At 48.4% G+C, this 21,444-nt stretch overlaps 1 protein-coding gene across 1 annotated transcript in view; it reads left to right on the plus strand.

Annotated features, from left to right (window-relative positions):
• Positions 1–21,444, plus strand: part of LOC119164622 (ATP-binding cassette sub-family C member 2) — a 121,297-nt gene that overhangs the window by 25,761 nt on the left and 74,092 nt on the right. Inside the window, exon 4 of the mRNA XM_075874537.1 lies at positions 10,499–10,657. Within this exon, the coding sequence (XP_075730652.1) occupies positions 10,499–10,657 (159 nt within the window). The remainder of the gene's footprint in view (positions 1–10,498; positions 10,658–21,444) is intronic.

A 21,444-nucleotide genomic window follows, 5' to 3' on the forward strand; every position in this document is an offset into this window, starting at 1 on the left:
GGGGGGAAATTGTGTTTCCTCTCAGCACGCATGTCAGACGTTTGCAAATAACAAACATGGATTACAACCAACATTTGAGGTCGCACTGCCTTGGCAGTTACAATGAGAGAGGGGCAATTTCCGGCGTTGTGCCGGGAGCCCCGAAATTCCCAATGCCCATAGACAGTCGCTCCGCCACGCGTAATTCGCGAGCGGCCTAACGAGGATGGTCAGTAGGCAGACGCCGTCTTGCTCGGCTGTATTATACCCGTTCGCAAGAAGCGAACACTGCGACTTTGCGTGTTTCGTGCATCAGTGAGTGAACTGGGTCCTCCGCAACACGATAAACCAGATTCGTTTTTGTGAAGCGCCAAGTTTTGGTGAAAATACGTGGCAACTTTCGCTTTCGATGACAACCCGCATGCAGGTTTTCTGTTCTTCGTTTCAAGAGCACTCACTAGATGGCGCGCCACCGCTCAAGCGAAGCTCGCTCCACTCTGGGCGCCTGCTCTAATTACATAACAGACCGCCAGGTGGGCGCACCCATATATAGCGCTCGTTCTCAACGTCTCGGCGCGCTTCCTTTTTATTTCGCCGGACATCACTCAGTGCGTGTCGATACCGCTTCCCACTATGAATACCGCAGCAGCCAAGGCGGCGGCATGGCGAGCTCGGAATGCGGCTGCAGCATGGGCTCACCGCCAGGACCCTTCTCGAACTTTCCACTACATCCTAATATTCGAGATCCTTTGACTTTGTGCTTTGTGGATCACAAAGCCAATATACTGAAATGAAAATGTTCCTCCGAGCTTATGTGATCCGTAAATAAGCTTTTGAAGAAGATGCATATATTGCATCAGTACGCAAATATCTCTATATAGTTCATGGCTATGTATATAATAAACCTTCTATATTTACTGCAGGGTGTCCATCCGCCCGTCCGTGCGTGCGTCTGTTCGTGCATCCGCACGTCCATCTGTGCGTCCGTCCCTGCGTTCGTCCATGCATTCGCTCCTGCGTCCGTCCATGCGTCCATCCGTCCGTGCAGCCGTCCATGCGTCCGTCCATGCGTCTGTCTGTGTGTCCGTTCGTCCACCTATTCAACACTCCAAGTACCACCGTCTCGCATCTTTTCATCATATATTCCTGATATAGAAGCACCGCCATCCAGCGTACATTTCGACGAATGAACGAGAGGAGGCAAACGCACACTTTCTTACGGCTTGCGCTTCGTGTGTACTTCCCACCTTTAACCACCTCGAGTTTATAGTATATACTAGTTCGCTGTATTCATGCCACTGTGGCCCAATGCTCGCTAAACGTTTATAAAACCAAGGAGGTTACGCCCAGCGAGTGTAACGTAGCAACCTCTTCCTGTCAGATAGTGCTCAATGTACATGCCAATGGCTGCTAAAGGAAAATGAGAGACAGGAGAATTCCGCTTTTACTTTCTTACGGTTTGCGCTTCGTATCTACTTCCCCCCTTTAACTACCTCGAGTTCATGGTATATACTAGTTGATTGTATTCATGGCACTGCGGCTCAACGCTTGCTAAACCTTTCTAAAACTAAGGAGGTTACACCAAGCGAGTATAACGAAGCAACCCTTTCTTGTCAGATAGTGCTCAATTTACAAGCCGATGGCTGCTACTGGGAAATGAGAGACAGGAGAATTTACATTTCAGTTAACGCGCATGCTACGAATTTTTTGTTGTTCAACAACACACAGGAGAAATCTCCCACCGGCACCACCTTGGAGGTAAAAATGTAACACTGGTTACACACTACGACTACGACTACGAGGGACGAACAGATGCCGCTATAAGAAGCTTCGCCACTAAAAAACACCGTTTACAGCGCGCACCTGTGAATTTCAGCGCACTAGAAAGTACGTGGAACTCTCAAAGGGCCACTCTTCAGCTATGACAATTTTGAGCTGACAAGCGCACTGCGTTGAAGAGGCGTTCATGATCACGTCTGCCAAAATGTGCAACGATAGGCACCGCAGAAATGGGTGAAATTTCAAGATGAAGGCTGCTCCCTTCTTTCTTCCTTTTGCGAGCGCGCGCTTAGATAACCAGGGCATGACGGCCCTAGGTACACGGCAATGCAGTGACGTTGGCCATATACATAGACAACTGTACTCTGACGTTTTCAACAATATACCACGTCACATGGCTCAAAATATTGTCCACGACATGCGTAGTTCATGTAATTTGTTGCTTGAATAGATGATTAAAACTTGACATAAATTATGAGACGGAATAAGAAAATCTGAGCATCTTTATTTCATTTTTGTCCGAGATTTGGAATGAGGTGTGGAGGTGATGTGCCAGCGTTTCGTATGCGTTCGTGTCCCCGTGGTCAGCGCATCGAGCAGACGTCAGCAGTGGAACGCCCCTACGCGTTCGCGCACTCATTGTGCTCATCTATTGTACTGCGTCTAAGCCAGCATTTCCAAACCATCCCACAGAAACAGGCACTACACCTCAAAACAACGCTTGTCAAATTATATTAATGAATAAATAATACATAAATAAATAAATATATAAATGTCGCCTATGTGCACGGGGGGTGGACACGGGGGGTGAGCAAGACAGTGCAAAGGCCATTCAGATCATTGGTTGCGCTATTGGGCGCGAAATCCATCTCTGGAGGCATGAGCGCTGCAGTGGCTGTTGCGTGCAGTGCTGAATGGTGTGATCTCGCCTCGCTCTGGCGAAGGAAAGCTGGCGGTTGATTGCGCTGTTTTCGCTGTGAATTCATGGTATTTTCATTTCTGAACAGTGTTGTGTTGCTCTGACTTCTTGTGTGCGAACTTCTGCTGATGACACAACATTGAAATTTGAAGTAAAAAATACTGGTAGCATGTCACTGTTCGCTACAAACACGATGTCACTATCACGGCCACTGACAGTGCCACTGTCACCTCTCTCTATCTTAGCTGTTGTGGCTGTTATTCCGAGCACATTACGCTAGAGTGAGCACAGACCACGAATGTTCGCATAAAAACAGAACGCGTAAGTCTGCGCACGGGACTTTAATTCACAACGAAAAAAAAATGCCTCCACCTTCCCGAAGAGATGTGTGAGGAAATGTGAACGCATTTCTTGCGCTGACAGAGGGTACCGTTGCCGTCAGACAATCGCCCTCACCGACTGACTTAAGCTATCGCCATAAGAGGCGCCCAGCCACCGAATGGTCGAGAGTGAGGAGCAAGCGAATGGGAGACTGGGGCTTGGGAGGAGAGAGAGCGCACGGTGAGAAAAGTAGCGGCGAAGCACATACCCTGTCCTACACTCTCTTGTGCCACATGTTCCAGTTCTAGGCGCGAGGATAAGCACGCGCGCCCACGGCTGTTATTGAGGAAGAAAGAGTGAGAGTGTGCCTACTGAAGCGCGGACGCCGCTAACAATGCCGGATGCCTGACATAGCCCGACCAAGAAATGCGCTCGCATTTAAAATGAATGTGCAAACAGTCATAATATGTACAATAACGCTATAGCGTTAACGATCTCGTTTCGCAGAAATGGCGGCGTCAGCGTCGTTGGTTGTGAGTGAAGAAGCATCATTTTTTCGTCACTAAATAATCGAGAAAAAAGTCACAGCATATCCATGGAGTCAAAGTGATGATGAGTGGGGTGAAGCATTCATCCGCGCTTCCGTCTGTTCATCCGTCCGTCCGTGCTTTCGCCTGTCTGTCCGTTCGTCCATCTCTGTTTGCTCGTCCTCCCGACAACTATACAAAAACCATTAACGCCATCTAGTGATATCATTTCCAAGTACATATACACACAGCGCAATTTATTGACCTATTCATAAAATAGAGGTGGCTACATACTACTGTAAAGTAAAGAAAACATTAGATATCAATCAACCAAAGGAACAAGCAGGATTTCGAACAGGCTACTCAACAATTGACCACATTCATACTATCAATCAGGTAATAGAGAAATGCTCAGAGTATAACCAACCACTATACATAGCCTTCATAGATTACGAGAAGGCGTTTGATTCAGTAGAAATATCAGCCGTCATGCAAACACTGCAAAATCAGGGCGTAGATGAAGCATATATAAACATTCTGGAAGAAATCAACAGGGGATCAACTGCTACCATAGTGCTTCATAAAGAAAGCAACAGAATACCAATCAAGAAGGGTGTAAGGCAGGGGGACACAATTTCCCCAATGCTATTTACCGCGTGCTTACAGGGGGTTTTCAGAAGCCTAGAATGGGAACAGTTAGGGATAAGAGTCAATGGAGAATACCTTAGTAACCTGCGCTTCGCCGATGACATTGCATTGCTGAGTAACTTGGGGGACAAATTACAACTCATGATTACGGAGTTAGACGAGGAGAGCAGAAAGGTGGGTTTTAAAATTAATCTGCAGAAAACGAAAGTAATGTACAACAACCTCGGCAAGGAGCAGCGCTTCGATATAGGTAATAGTGCACTTGAAGTTGTAAAAGACTATGTCTACTTAGGGCAGGTAATAACCGCAGAGCCGAACCACGAGATTGAAGTAACTAGAAGAATAAGAATGGAGTGGAGCACATTCGGCAAGCACTCTCAAATTATGACAGGTAGATTGCCACTATCCCTCAAGAGGAAGCTATATAACAGCTGTATCTTGCCGGTACTTAGCTACGGAGCAGAAACCTGGAGACTTACAAAGAGGGTTCAGCTTAAATTGAGGACGACGCAGCGAACAATGGAAAGAAAAATGGTAGGTGTAACCTTAAGAGACAAGAAGAGAGCAGAGTGGATTAGAGAACAAACGGGGGTTAAGGATATCATAGCTAATATCAACAAGAAGAAATGGACATGGGCAGGGCATGTAGCGCGTAGACAGGAGAAGCGCTGGTCGTTAAGGATAACTAACTGGATTCCCAGAGAAGGCAAGTGGGTTAGGGGGAGACAGAAGGTTAGGTGGGCAGATGACATTAAGAAGCTTGCGGGTATAAACTGGCAGCAGCAGCACAGGACCGGTTTAACTGGCGGAACATGGGAGAGGCCTTTGTCCTGCAGTGGACGTAGTCAGGCTGATGATTATGATGATGATGATGATGATGATGATGATGATGATGACATACTATTGTACACAGGAGAGAACGACCCACAGCCTGAGGAGCTTCGCCCCTAAATGAAAATACCAAATGCTGGGTACCAGTGGGGATCGAACCCATATCGTTTAGGTCTAAATGGGGACCAAATCCGTGTCGTTTGCGTGGCAAGCGGGTGTTGAGCCATGCAGCCTTGCCTCTACTTGTAAATAAAGTGAAAATACCTTCTTCCGCTTGCAAATGCAGTGAAAGTAACTTTCATGCTTTACAAACACACGTGTTCAGTGTACATGCTTCACAATACAACATGAAATATTACCGCACTTATGCGTGGTACAAACGTACATTACCATGGGGTGTGAGAACATGGGATTACCATAATGAGTTCATAGTTTGAATCCACTCACCCACAACAAAGGTAGACGCGCTACTGCGCCATCAAGGCTACGTAGGTGGTGCACAGCAAGTGAGAAAATAATTTTTACACTAAGTCGTTGCAGTACGACCTACAAACAAAATGTCGCTGTAGCTTAAGACAAAGCTTAAGGGGCCCTAATTTTTCAAAAAAAATTGGACGTAGGAGCGTACATGTGGCAGAATTTGCTGTCACTACATTCAAAAATGTGCGTCGTTGCATGAACTGTCAGAGAGTCAAGACATAGCCCCAAAGTTCAGTTCTTTTCCCTTTGTTTTTCTTAATTTCATGGCTAGTTGCTTCTGCGTGTTCGGCCAGCACGTTCGACGAAGGCTTCTTTCTTACATGTGCCGCTCCAGTATTTGCTAAAGGTTACTTCTCTCGCGGAGGTAACCATTACCGCACCATCCTCCTCCCTGGGTGTCCACGCGGGTTTGCATCCCCCAGTGACGGGTTGTTACACAAAGCCCGTACCACCCCCTCCCCTCCACAAAAAAATGTTTTTTTTCTCGTGGTATATAGTGCACAAAATAACGGTCGACCACATCTGCATGCCCGTTCCAATTATATTCAAGTTGGTGCCCTCACCAAAACAGATTTCTGCCAACACCCCTGCCGTCCGTGTGTTCCTTGCATATATACCTCTGTAGAAGAGGTTCATAGCCACTGTCACTTCTTCTCAATATTGTTTTGATCCACAGGCGAAAACGTGGTCAGCTTCGAAAACTGATTCATCTTCTAAGAGCTGCCGTTTAATATCACACAGCTTATGAATGGAGCCGCGGAACATTAACAAAAACTATGGACACTCGCAGTTTTACTGAAACATGAAATTGCTGTTTAGATTACGAAAGCAAGACCTCGCAACATGGCCATTCAAGTGCGCGAAATGATACGGTATGGCTGATCGCACTTTTATCACAATTGACCTCTCTGTAGAAGCTATGGAACTGAATCAATATTTCATAATTTTCACCCTTGTGTGGTTCAATGACCGTCAAATGTGCCACGTGTGGCCACAATACCAATTTTGTGCAATAAATATTAGGATCGTTCCGCAGAAAAAAGTTACAACTCTGAGGCACACGCGCATGTGATTCCCACGTTTGCCGTCAATCAAACCAGAAAGGTTGCGGCTGCGTGCGGCTGTAAAAATGCACAGTTGATTTCCACAAAGGGGGAATTCGCTTGCGCTGTGCTTCAGAGGGCTGGGTGTGCTAAACAAAAATGTAATTTGCGCATGCTTATCATGTCAACCGCTGCTCGTCTTTAGATGCAAACCCACAACGAATGAAGTAGAGTGGTGGCACACATTTCTTTCAGAAAAGATCACTTTTTTTTACGGTTAATACACATATAATGTTTCAGTTCGACACGGAAGGGACCGTTACCTTTTACAGAGGCAGCGCGCTCGGCCCCGTGGTATTCATTTAGGTGGCCATTGCAGACGACGCCGGAAGTCAGGCATTATGAAAAGCATACCACTTTTCGGTGCAATTATTTATAATTTCTTACAGTCATAGAAGAAGCGGCGGCAGTATTTTACTCAGTACCACAAAAATAATAATTAAAAAGGCAGACGGGAAAGTGGTCGCGGAATGCGTGCGAGAGGGCGATGGAGCCTTCCAACCACGTACCATTATAAGATATGGTAGCGCAGACAAAGTACATGGACAACAAAAGGCACATTCAAGATAACACAGCGCAAATATTCAATGACAGTATAATACTCGCCGATTCCTTTAATAAATATGTACTTCACAACGTCATACGTCACAAGTGCACTCACAACCATAAATTGTAACCTTCGCGCGTGCCTCAACGCTTGACAACGCTGTATCGCACTCAATTTTTTTCCTAGTGCTTAACTAAAAACCGTATATTTCAAAGACTTGCAATCCAGTTCCTTATTTTTCACCATCACTGATGGACTGCTTACAAAAGCGTCACCAAACTCCGAAATTCTGTCATCCTCCATTATCAACCACGTAATCTATAGCACTTACTTCTCTTCATGATAACCATCATGATCCCCACTATTTAGTTTGTTAATGTGCTCGCACAAGTGATAATTTATGCATCTGCCAGTCTTTCCGATTCAGCACTTTTCACAAGTAAGTGGAATCAGGTAGACAACACACGTGACGCATTCCACAAAAAAATATATATATGGTTTCTGTGCTTTTTTTGCATACATTTCACTTCGTCTTGTCTGGTGATTTGCTTCTGCCTAGACTCGCCAGTTTAATGGGTGCTAAAAACTATGTTTGTGCCACATTTTTCTGCGAATTTCTTTATGCTGTGAGTCAACTTCTGTATGTTTGGGATGACAGCAAAGTTTTTCTCTCTCGAGCTTGCCTTATCCGCCTCCTCACACCTTTTCTCTAGCACTTTTTTGTGTCATCTTTCTGCAACTGACACGACGAGACTCTTAGGGTACCCGGCATCGCTTAACCGCAGGACCTGTTGCCTGAAGTTTTCATTCATGAGGCACTGGCAAGACTTCTTTAGAGCCTCACTCAGGCAATTCCTCGTTTTACAAGTTTTGTATGCGTGAAGTGAAATTGTAACAATGGCCTAATTGCTCTAGATTCGTAACTCCAGCACGTCTTTTCATCTGAGAGATGAAAGTTAATGTGAAAAAATGTAAAAGTTAATGTGAAATGATGTGAAAAAATGAAAGTTAAAATGAAAGGTAATGTGAAAAACAGGGCCTTAAATGTCCCTGAAAGCTGGATCTGCGTTGTATTTTACGCATTTATTTAATCGATAGTATGAGTATGATCTATTGCGGAGTTGCTTGTACGAAATCCTGCTTGGTCCCTTGGTTTATTGAACTGTAATGCCACCTTAATTGTTTTACCTATTATTTTCGTATATAGTTTGTAGAGAACGGACAGCGAGTTCATTGGACTGTATTTTTTCAAGTCGTTGAAGTCTCCATTCTTATGACATCAGGTCCAGGTGAGATTTATTGGACGCAGAGATAGGACAGCAGGACTCTTGCCTGACGCGTCAATTAGGCGTAAACTTAAGACGGACAGCACGTGCACTTCTTTCGTGGCCTGTGCCTCTGCACAAGCATGCCACCCATAACTACATGTGGCTATATTCCCTTCTCTGCGAAAAACAGCATCGCCTCTATGCTGTAAGATAGACTAAAAATTAGTAGATAACACGGCGCAAAAAGATAAGGAAGATGAGCAGCTAAGCTCAAGCAGTTCATGGAGATTTCGGCGTAATGAAAAATGAAAACGAATGACAGAAGAAATTATGAACGCGCAAATTAAGGTTTCATGCGCACGACATGAACTATGTCTGAGCTCGGTTGTCTTCGTTTTGTTTGAGTTGATGACCCACAGTTCAGAACTACCTCGTAGTTCACTCACACGGCGCAGCACCTTACAGGGTCGAAAGTAGCAGCTTAGCAACTTTTCCGAGAAGACACAGTGACGAAAAGTGTTCTACACCCACACTGGGCCTCCTGGACTGTAGGGCACGTCTCGATGGTGAGTATTGTACCATCGTGCTGCATGTCGGTCTGCTGTTGCAGACCGACATGCAGTCACACTAGCTGGCGAGCTTCCTTGGCACGTTCGGTCAGCGTCTTGACAGGGAAGCATAGCGTTCAACATCCTTTGAACTTTGCAGCTGTAGAGAAAACGAAATGGCGTGAATAGCACTGTTTTTTGAACGACGGTGTTGTAAGGGAACGTCACAGAAGGTAATACCTGATCCCAAGTTTCGTGTTGGACGTTGATGAACATCGATATAATACCAATGACTGTCTTATTTAGTTCATGTGGTTCATGCTGTTCATCTTGAGCTAAATTTATGTCGCCCAGCGGAATTCCCGCGACTTCAGTAGCGCAACTTGTCGCGAGCGCCTTGGTGACTGTGTGCCGTGAGCGCAGCCGGCAAAACTGCGACCAGCTTTTTTCCCGAGCCGCAAGGAGAGAACGGAGGAGGTGATGACCGCAATTATTGCAATTCACACAGCGCCTACGCGGACCAAGTCCTGGGACCCTGAAGCGTTCTTCCAAGTACTTATGAAAGTATTTCATCACAAGAGTGTTGCCTCACAAATAAACCTCTGCAAACACTTTAAGAAACTGCCGAGTACAAGTGACTCGAGATGTCAGGATTCGTGTACTATCATCTCGTACCAGAGAGTGCACTCAAAGCTCAGCAGGAGGAGTGAAAGGAACGCGCGGGGTGACCTTCAACACTCTCTCACTGATTTATTAGTGTCTCTATATTTTCTTCCAGCCTACGACATTTTAATGAGTATGAGAGGTTGATTCCTTTTAATGAAGTAAGACGGAAAGTTGAGCCAGTTGGTTTCGACTCATCTTGAACTTTGTTAACAGCACCACACTAGGGACATGAACACAAGGAAAGAGAAGTGAACAACACAGCGCAGTGTTATTCGGTGCCTGGTTCGCTGTGATCGTGTTTTTGGTGTAGCACTGTTGAGCAAATTCAAGGTGAAGCCTTTATAACGACATCGGTTTTTCCTTCTCACCTAACAGAGAAAGTATGAAGTAAAGTTGATAATAGGGCACAAAGTGCCACGCACTCAAACATGATAGGTACATGTGCAGTACGATGCAGTGCCGCATGGAAATTCATGCGAGTAAAATAGGTTCCTGCGTGCTCAAGTAGTGAAGCGAAAATTCAAATACGCAAACTGGATATGCATGTACGGCTTCCTTTCGAAGGAACCGCGACTGAGCACGTGGCCGCTTTGCCACTTCATTCGGCGGCCACTGTGACTATGCCATTCACGATGCTCGAATGGCAATGTAGTTTCATTTTTTATGCGGTCATTTATGAGTATGGCATTATTTCTCGAACTAAGAGTGAGTAATTTTCAGCTGAATTAGAGAATTATTAGTAAGTTCCAGGTCATGTGTGGTGCGACAATGTATGGCTCACGTGTTTTCATAAGCCTCGACTATTGATTGGCAGCGTTTTGTGAGCAGATTCAAAAAGTGTTGCGGGACCCTTATGAAAAACAATGACTTGCCTCTTCGCAGGTGGGCATTGTGGGTCGCACAGGTGCAGGCAAGTCCTCGCTGGTGCTGGCCCTGCTGCGTCTCATCAGGGCTACCAGCGGTCGCATTCTCGTCGACGGTGTTGACATCGCGTCAGTACCATTGTCCAGGCTTCGAACTGCCATCACCGTCATACCACAAGTACGTGCTTTTTTGTGATGGCCGTGACATACGTTGTTCGCCGCACGTTCTGCTTAAAAAGAGGATAGCTAAATGGACCTTTCCAGAAATCGCAGCACCGCGCCTTCCCCTGGTGGATCGGCGCTGGGGCATTATGGGAGTGCGGAGCGCCGGCGGTCAGACCAGACGACGCTTTCCCGCTTTCGCCTGCTTTTATCGTGCGCCTTGAGTGGCTTTGGCTGGTGTAAGGAGCTGCCATTGTGAAGAAACGCTTGTTCTGATCACTCCGATTTTCATTCACGCATACAAGACTGTGTTGTTCTTCGCAAAAAACCGTCATCATCACTGAACATGCTGTATGAGGAAAGCGGTGGACACGCTTGCTCTGTTCTAGGATTTGATAATACGTGAAAGGCACTGGACGTTTCATTCATTGCTTACCCGCCTCGGTGGTCTACTGGCTGAAACACTCGCCTACTGGCCCGCAGGTCGCGGAGTTGAATCCCGGCCGTGGCGGCCGCATTTTCGATTGTGGCGAAAATGCTTTAGGCCCATGTGCCTAAATTTCTGCAGGGAGCCCTCCGCTACAGCGTTTATCATAATCGCATGGTGGTTTTGGGACGTTGAACCCCTACACTTATATTGCTCGTCCATTGCTTGGTGCTGCTTCATGGCTTCGATGCTTGTGGGGCTGCAGCTAAGTTGAACGTTTGTCATCTGTGTCCTCGTTGGGATTATGGTGCTGGGATTTTACACTTGCAGCTTACCCTGTAAATAACTACGCGAATTAATTAAGGCGAGAGGCTTAGATACATCATTATAAACTCACAGGGTCCCCTATCCATCCACCTAAGATGATTTGATGGAGAAGACCATTTTCTTTTTCTTATCAGTCGATGTACTGATCCTACCTCGCCAGTCTATGACTATCAGCAGGGCTTTGCCGTGAATGCGAACCGGTGTTGCGTCGCAGCTGGGGAGAGCACTGGTTTAGCTTAGGCGTTGGCAGGTGCCGGTGTGGCTTGAAAGGGCCAGTGCCCCTTTTGCACCCCCTGGCGGACGCCCCAGCCTGTCACCATTCGCATCAGTCTTTGTGGTGCGAATGGTGCTGTACCTAACGAGGTTTGCACCGCCTCCAAAATAGGAGGCACTGCAAAACTGCTTCCGCATTTCCTGCATGATCAGACCACATTGCACCAAGCTCGGATGTCATGCGATAACGTGATCACATGAAGTCACGTGATGTTTTGAAGACGTCACAATTTTTTACGCTGTCTGACGTCATATATGTTTTCATCACGTGGTTGTTGTTTTTTTTCGATCACTTGACGTCACCGACGCGGGACGCGAACGGTCCGGTTTCACGTTTGATGAGGCATCTAAGGTTTTCACCTAAAAAAGAAAAATTGACCGTTGGTGGCTTTGACGTCCCGCGGTGTCGGCGTCAACAGGAGTGATGCAAGAATTATTTCGTGATGGCGTCACCACACGACATCATCTTGACATCACGTATCACCAGAATGTGTAAGGTCATCATGACGGCCCCATGATCACGTCTTGAGACGACATCGTCGCTTTGCACTGCTTTGTTATTGTGTGATCGGCCCACCAATCATGGAGGCCAGGTGAGGTGCTGAAAGTTTTAAATGCTTCCAGTCCTAAAACAGTGCAAAGCCACTTCAGGTGCAGAAAACATTCGCAGGAAGCGTGAGGGACTAATAAATTGGTTGAACAAAAAGAAGCACACGGCTGTCGCCTTCGGGTCACCTTGGGTGAATTCATAAGAAACCCTGCGAGATTGTTTTTTGCGCTGTTACGTAGTGTGTATCTTGCCGTTCACGGCATCGATATGTTCAATCGCATCTGCTTCTTATTGACCGAAAACCTAGAGGCCTCACCTATTTTTGCTTCGCGCATCACTTTTTTTTTCCTGTGTCAAGGCAGAGACCGCTAGCTGTAGTTTCATGATTATTTATACAAAAGCTACGCTAGCCATCAGTTTATTTCCCATTGTCAGCTTATGTAAATGCTGTTGTGGCCCTCTATACCTTTCCCACCCCGAATGAGACTTTCACCATTGCTTTTGAAGTCGTTCTTACCATTAACAACCTTCCACAACAATGTTTTCTGGCTTAAACCATCTGTGCCGAGATAGTGAGTGCTTATTCGCATCATAAGAATGTCCATGCTGCGCAATTTTTCCTTCTGATTACGCCTGAGGCTAGTTTTTTAGCTGTTTTGTCCTTGGCCGTTTGGGCAAGGGTTACAGCAACGATTGTATGTTTTACGCAGCTTGGAGAGGCAGACCTATGCAAAGGGCAAATTACTAAATTACCCTAATTACAAACTGCAACGAAACAAGAGACCACGGAGCTCATTGATTGATTGATTGATTGATTGATTGAATAATTGATTGATTGATTGAATGAATAATTGATTGATTGATTGATTGAATGAATAATTGATTGATTGATTGAACGAATGAATAATTGATTGATTGATTGATTGATTGATTGATTGATTGATTGATTGATTGATTGATTGATTGATTGATTGATTGATTGATTGATTGATTGATTGATTGATTGATATGTGGTGTTTCACGTCCCAAAACCACCATATGATTATGAGAGACGCCGTAGTGGAGGGCTCCGAAAATTTTGACCACTTGGTTTTCTTCAAAATCCACCCAAATCTGAGCACACGGGCCTACAACTTTTCCGCCTCCATCGGAAATGCAGCCGCCTCAGCCGGGATTCGATCCCGTGACCTGCGCGTCAGCAGCCGAGTACCTTAGCTACTAGACTATCGCGGCAAGGCATCACGGGAGCTGAAACAGTAAAATAGAATATTGACACGTGCGGTTCTTTTGGTTTACGAGGGAAGACGCTATCACTTTCTGTTAAGCGCAACGCAGGCCGCGTTTATCTTGTATGCCACTCTGGAACGCGTTACGACGCGTGTATAAAAAACTGACACGTGCGGTTCTTTTCGTTTGCGAAGGAAGACGCTATCACTTTCTGTTAAGCGCAACGCAGGACGCGTTTATCTTGTATGCCACGTTGGAACGCGTTACGACGCGTGTATAAAAAGCCGGCGCAGTGCGCCACTGGGGGTCTTTTTTTTTTTTGGCGACGTCGGACTACCTTGTAGGGTCCAAAGTAGCGTCGCAGGAGCTTCTCAGACAATCCCCGTCGTCGTATCGGCGTCCAGACCCAGACAAGGTCACCTGGTTGGTATTCGGTGTCGTGTCGTCGAAGGTTGTAGTGGCGCCTGTCGACCGTCTGTTGGCTCTTGATACGCAGGCGGGCTAGCTGTCGAGCTTCTTCAGCGCGATCCAGGTAGCTGGCGACGTCGAGGTCTTCTTCGTCGGTGCCGACCGGTAGCATGGCGTCAAGCGTCGTTGTTGGGCTCCGTCCGTAGACGAGCTTGTATGGAGCAAACTGCGTCGTTTCCTGCACGGCCGTGTTGTACGCGAAGGTTACATACGGGAGTATGGCGTCCCACGTCTTGTGCTCGACGTCCACGTACATGGCCAGCATGTCGGCGATGGTCTTATTTAGACGCTCGGTGAGGCCATTCGTCTGTGGGTGGTACGCGGTGGTTCGGTGGTGGCTTGTCTGACTGTACCTCAAGATCGCTTGCGTTAGGTCAGCCGTAAAGGCCGTACCTCTGTCGGTGATGAGGACCTCGGGGGCTCCGTGGCGGAGGACGATGTTCTCAATGAATAACATGGCGACCTCGGCGGCAGTGCCCTTGGGCAAGGCCCTTGTTTCGGCATAGCGGGTGAGGTAGTCAGTCGCTACGACAATCCATTTGTTGCCAGAAGTTGACGTCGGGAACGGCCCCAGTAAGTCCATGCCGATTTGTTGGAATGGCCGTTGAGGTGGTTCGACGGGTTGCAGAAGTCCGGCTGGCCTAGTTGTCGGCGTCTTGCGTCGCTGACAGTCTCTGCATGTTTTTACGTAGTGGGCGACGTCGGCAGCGAGGCGAGGGCAATAGTACTTCTCTTGTATTCGTGACAGTGTGCGGGAAACACCAAGATGTCCGGCTGTCGGGTCGTCGTGTAATGCTTCCAGAACCTCTGGACGTAACGCTGAAGGTACCACGAGGAGGTGGTCGGCGCGGAGCGGCGAGAAGTTTTTCTTCAGGAGGACGTTGTTTCGCAGGAAAAACGAAGCCAGTCCTCGGCGGAATACTTTCGGCACGTCGGCGGTCTTGCCTTGCAGGTACTCCATGAGGATCTTGAGCTCCGGGTCAGCTCGTTGGCGTTCCGCGTAGTCGTCGGTACTTATGGGTCCCAGGAAAGAGCCGTCGTCCTGGTCATCCTGGGGCGGCGGATCGACAGGGGCGCGAGACAAGCAGTCGGCGTCGGAGTGCTTTCGTCCGCTCTTGTAGACGACGGTGATGTCAAATTCTTGTAGTCTGAGACTCCACCGTGCGAGGCGCCCTGATGGATCCTTCAAGTTAGCTAGCCAACACAAGGCGTGGTGGTCACTCACGACTTTGAAAGGCCTGCCGTACAGGTAGGGGCGGAACTTTGATGTAGCCCAGATGATGGCAAGGCATTCCTTTTCTGTCGTGGAATAATTGGCTTCTGCCTTCGAAAGTGACCGGCTAGCGTAACTGATGACCCTTTCAAGTCCGTCGGTCCTCTGCGCGATCACGGCGCCGAGCCCTGTGCTGCTTGCGTCCGTGTGAATTTCGGTGTCAGCTTCTTCGTCGAAGTGCGCCAGTATTGGCGGCGTTTGCAGGCGTCGCTTCAATTCTTGAAATGCCTCGACTTGCGGCGTTTCCCATTTGAAGTCGACGTCGGCCTTCGTGAGGTACGTCAGTGGCTCGGCGATCCGCGAAAAGTTCTTCACGAAGCGCCTGTAATAAGCGCAGAGGCCAAGAAATCGGCGTACTGCTTTCTTGTCGATGGGTGCAGGAAAGTCGGCGATCGCAGCTGTTTTCTGTGGATCAGGGAGCACTCCCGACTTGCTGATAACGTGGCCAAGGAACAATAGTTCCTCGTAGGCGAAGCGGCACTTTTCTGGCTTCAGGGTAAGTCCCGAGGCTTTGATTACCCGAAGAACAGCTTCAAGGCGCCGGAGGTGCTCGTCGAAGTTGGAAGAAAATACGACTACGTCGTCCAAGTAGACGAGGCAAGTCTGCCACTTCAAGCCTGCGAGTACTGTGTCCATAACCCGTTGGAACGTCGCAGGCGCCGAGCAAAGACCAAAGGGCATGACCTTAAACTCGAATAGGCCGTCTGGTGTTATAAGGTGGCCCCCTGCTGTTCGGATATCCGGTCCTTCACATGCAGTCTTCACCTTCTTGAGCTTAGCGGCGAAGAGACCACTGATGATAGAGTAGTCGGCGCCGGTATCGACTAGGGCGGTGACGCTGTGGCCGTCGATGATCACGTCGAGGTCGGTGGTTCGTCGTCTGGCGTTCCGGTTAGGTCGGGGCGTCGGATCACGGCTGCGTCGGCTTGGTCCGGTGCTGCTATGTCGCGTCGGCGGCGAGGCTTTGTCGTAAAGACTCTGCTCAGGCGGCGTACTGCGACTACGTCGGGAAAGTTCGTGCGCCGTGGTCGTCGTCATCGGCAGCGGCGGCGGCGGCGGAGGAGGATCTTCGGCATTGCGTCGTGCAGCAACCGCACCTCCATCGGTTGCTGCCTTTAGTTTCCCGGGTAGGGGCTTGGGGATCGGCCCCGGTTAGGGCCGGTGTACTGGCGGCGATCCGGGGAGACGTAGCGGCCAGGCGAAGGTGAACGGGATGGTCGTCGTTGTTGCCACTGCGATCCGGCGATGTAGTCGGCGATGTCGCGAGGTCGCTCACCTGGGCGCGGACGCGGCGCGTTCACGTCGAAGCCACGCAGTCCCATCTCACGGTACTGGCAGTAGCGGTAGGTGTGCCCGGCTTCGCCGCAGTGGTAGCATAGTGGGCGGTGGTTCGGGGTGCGCCAAACGTCAGTTTTCCTCGGCGAGCGCTGGATTACTGGCGAGCGGGAAGGCGTCGGGGGTGGCGGCGGTGGCTGGCGACGAAACTGCGGAGACGTTGGGTCCTGGTGTTGGCGAGGAGCGGCGACAGGTCGTCGTGCAGTAGCGGCGTAGGTCATCGCCTCCGGTTGGGGCTGTGGCCGTTCAGGAACGCTCAGTGAGCGCTGTAGTTCCTCGCGGACTACGTCTTCGAGAGAGGCGACTTGGGGCTGAGACGATGGCAACATGCGGCGCAGTTCTTCACGAACAATAGCGCGTTTGGTCTCGCGCAGGTCGTCGGGGCAGAGTCCTCGGACTTCTGCGACGTCTGGCGACATGCGCCGATCGTATTGGCTGGTCCACATTTCAAGAGTCTTTTCGATGGTGGTAGCCTCGGAGAGGAACTCTTGTACCGTCTTTGGCGGGGTTCTGATCAGTCCGGCGAAGAGCTCCTGCTTCACTCCTCGCATAAGCAGGCGAACCTTCTTGTCCTCAGACATGTCGGCGTCGGCGTGGCGGAAAAGTCGCGTCATCTCCTCCGTGAAGATCGTTACGTTTTCGTTGGGGAGCTGCACCCGAGTTTCAAGCAGTGATGCGGCTCTTTCCTTCCGCACGACGCTTGCAAAGGTGCGCAGGAAAGCAACGAGGAAGTCGTCCCAGGTTCGAAGCGTTGACTCGCGGTTCTCGAACCAAGTCCTTGCGGCGTCTTCCAGGTAAAAATACACATGACGCAGCTTGTCGTCCGGGTCCCACTTATTGAGGGCTGCGACGTGGTCGTAAATGTCAAGCCAGCTTTCCGGGTCTTCGTAGGTCGATCCGCGGAAGGTAGGCGGCTCTTTGGGCTGGTTGACGACCATGGTTGCCGAAGACCTTGCTTCCGTCATCGTGGATGCCGGCTTCGTAGCAGCCTTTGTTTTCTTGTCCTTGTCGGGGAGTGGCAGGTATTCGGGCGGTAGTCCTTGTTGTCTTCGGCTCACTCGAACGACCGGGTCGGCGTCGTCCTCTTGGCGGCTTGGGCTTGGCTCACGGCTGGACGGGGGCGTACGGTACATGGACAGAGAAGCACCTCCACCAGATGTCACGAGGTTGTGATACACGCAGCACTTGAGAGGAAGCACGCAGGAGTCAGGGCGGTGTCAGGCGAACTGTTTATTGGGCGAACTTGTGCCCAGCAAAACAGGGCCAAACACAACTCACAGCAACAACGGCGTGAACAGTCGTCGGCCGACGGAAAAAAAAAGACCCCCAGTGGCGCACTGCGCCGGCTTTTTATACACGCGTCGTAACGCGTTCCAAAGTGGCATACAAGATAAACGCGTCCTGCGTTGCGCTTAACAGAAAGTGATAGCGTCTTCCTTCGCAAACGAAAAGAACCACACGTGTCAGTTTTTTATACACGCGTCGTAACGCGTTCCAGAGTGGCATACAAGATAAACGCGACCTGCGTTGCGCTTAACAGAAAGTGATAGCGTCTTCCCTCGTAAACCAAAAGAACCGCACGTGTCAATATTGTGTGAATCATGCACACTGACGCTCATCTCATTGTTCATTTCTTCCGATTGTTATCTAGTAACCTTTTGCGCAGTCAGGTCCAAAATTCTTAAGTTCATTTCCAACTCACAGTCGTGGAAACAGGAACTACGAGGAGACGGCAGGCTTCACGCTGTTTGAAAGCAAATACTGCATGTGAAGTATCTGCCCTATGGACGTGCTGTTAGCTGGTTTTTAATACTCTCAGCGTCCCAAGAGCAAACTTTACCACACGCAGCATTTAAAATAGGCAATTAGTATTTAAATATACACAGCATAATGGGGCTCAAACTCATTTACAAGAGTCGAATTTCGACATTCTCATTCGCGAAGTGCATGGTCTTACACTGCGTATCACGCGGAAGCATATCACGAGTGACAGTCTCCGACCTAAGGTACTAATAAAAAAGCTGTATGGCCATACTGACATTGAAACAAACGACAAAAGCTTCCACTACGCGGATATACGATCAACGAAACACAGGAGACTCGGGTGGTGCCTTTCTGTGAGTGCAGATTGAAGCAGGGTTATGACGCTCGACATTGCCGCAGCGATGCGTTGCGGGAACGTTGCGATGTGTTGCGAAACGAGGTGAGCCAACGCTTCCGCGAGCAGACGACACTTTGCGGGCGCTCCGGTTTCCCATAATGCTTTGTAGCCGCCGTAGGAGGGCGCACGTTCATTTCCAGAGAGGTCCACGGGCTCATATTCTTTGTGGCATTGCGCGTGTAGGTGTTCTCCGACACCTTCACGATGAAGCTGCCGCCAGTCGCCTGGGAGTCACCCGCACCTGTCTTCACGTTCAGCACCGTCTTTTTTTGACCACGCCTATATCGCTCTGTAAACAAACATGTCACCCTCTACAACCTTTATCAACAACGAAAACGACCAACAACACTTCAATCTGACCTCCTTCGCCCTAATGAGATCCCTGCTGAACCATTTTACCGCGTAGGGTTGAACTTCTCCGGTCATTTCGCTCTTCTGCATCCGGGGATAAGTAGGTTGCCAATGCGACAGATTATGCGACACATTACTTCAGCACCCATCCTCTCTCAATCAGCTGCGCTACTGATTTCACCGACATTCTACTGCATGAAAGTAGCTTGCATCATGGTGCTCCTCGACAGATTGTCACCAATCAAGGCCTATGCTTCTTATCTCGCGTCATCCGTGATATCATTCGTTCCTGTTTCACAACCCACAAATTCGCAACGGCATACCATCCACAAAATATAGTACTTACAGAGCGCTTGTTTAGTACTATGACAGACATGTCGACGTATGGTTCCGCAGACCACCGCTACTGGGACGCAACATTACCATATGCCGCTTTCACTTGCAACTTTTCAAGACATGACATCACTGACTATTCCCCTTTTTATCTTCTTTATGGGCGTGAACCCTCTCTGCCTCTTCACACGCTTCTTCCTGCCAGTTCATGCTCACCTGTCACATACCTCCGCGATGCACGAGCCGACACAGCACGACAGATAGCACGAAAATGGGTCACAGTTTCGGAATGCTCTCAGAAAGACCGGTACGATCAACACCTCCATGGTATTTCGTATACAAACGGATCACTAGTACTCTTTTGGACCCCATTTTGTCGCATCGGTCTCTTAAAAACTCATATTTCACTGTGACGAACCATACAAAATCCTGCGCAATGTCACCTACGAGATACAGAGATTCTTCGATTCAGTGCACTCAACGCCACCCCCATCTTGCTGTTGTGCGGGTCGCATGACTGAAGCCGTATTTGCCAAGCAACCATAGCCTCCCTGAAACGGAGGCAGTGCACCCAACACTCCACTTCCGCTACAAGCGCCGGGTCGGCGCTTTTACGCTGCGGGTAGTCTACAAGGCTGCAGTGGCTTCGGGGCATAATGTGGTCGAGGATACTGGTCTAGAATAGACGACTTTATGCGATGTCTGTAGAGACTAGTTATTGGCCTCGTTTTCATTCACCGCAGATAATCTATGTACAAAAGAACCTGACAAGTATAAATGTCAACATTAGTGAGGCAATTGCATCTGATATCTCAAACCATATTGTAATATAGATACTGATGCGATCTTTCCTTCACAATCTAAATTTTAATGCCGTAAATTCTTAGAGAACAGGCTAGCAGATTTCTGGCAGTATAGGCAGACACGTAACATAATAGCCCCAGATGCTTGCGTCAATAAGGAAATGGCAGGCGTAGGAATAGTCTCCCAATCACTTGGCTGGTCATTTGCCGTGAGGCTACCCAATTTCACTCCGGTTTTTGAGGCAGAGCTAATGTCAGCCATCATGGCACTGCGAAAACTTCCGAGGAATGAAAACAAAGCAATAGTAACTACTTATTCGCTCTCGGTATGTACAGCTCTTAAACTTCTCATACCTCTTGTGCCATCACGACGTTACGATCTTTGGTTCCATCTCAGCTGAAGTGCCTAAAATTAGTATGGGTACCAGGTCAGTGTGGGTTAACATTAAATGAAATGGCTGATGCTTATCCCGCTCTTCGCTAGATCTCCCAATAATTCAGGTTCTCCCGGTGGTACACCACTTCACCACAATCAGGTTTAGAAGATCAGCAATCCACGCAGATAGGATTGAAGCAATAACCACCTCGACGGAATATAATCACCTAAAATATCCATGGAAATCGCAGTCGAGTCATTCTCGAAAATCACAAGGGATGATCCCCAGATTTCGATGGCGTGTCCCGCCATTAAACATTTACTGGTACAGGGCTGGTCTGACGATGTCACCCGTCTGCCAATTCTGCGGAGAACTGGAAAATATCGCACATTACTTTTTGTCATGTGCAAGATATTCTCGTATCCGAACTCGATTTCTAATTACTCCTTTTACAAAAATAGCCTTGACCTTACCGGAGGAAAATGTTTTATTCTTCGGTGCCTCAGGTTTGGGATACTGCCGCAAGGATGCCTTTGATGCCGAGTGTGATTTCATTACAACTACTCAACGAGTACCATTTTATTCTGGTATTTAAGATTCTTGGTCATTTGATTGAGTTGAAACGTAGGTTTTCGAAACTACTCCCGCCATGTTATTACGGCAGTCTCGAATGCAGGCTAAAAAGCAAAATACTTGTAGTTGAATTGAATATTTTACGTAATATTGCCATTTTATTTCTTTATTTTTGGTTTTAAATTTCATAGCTCACCTCAAATAACGTTTAACAGTCTCTACGTCGCATTCTTGGCCACTCCCTTAAAGTGTGTACGTGCCATGTATCTAGGGAAGTAAAGCAAAGCTAGTCTGTTTCATCACCGATCTCCTGTGATGGGTTGTG

This window comes from Rhipicephalus microplus, chromosome 9 (genome assembly GCF_043290135.1).
Source record: "Rhipicephalus microplus isolate Deutch F79 chromosome 9, USDA_Rmic, whole genome shotgun sequence".
In the NCBI taxonomy this organism is placed as follows: Eukaryota; Metazoa; Arthropoda; class Arachnida; order Ixodida; family Ixodidae; genus Rhipicephalus; species Rhipicephalus microplus.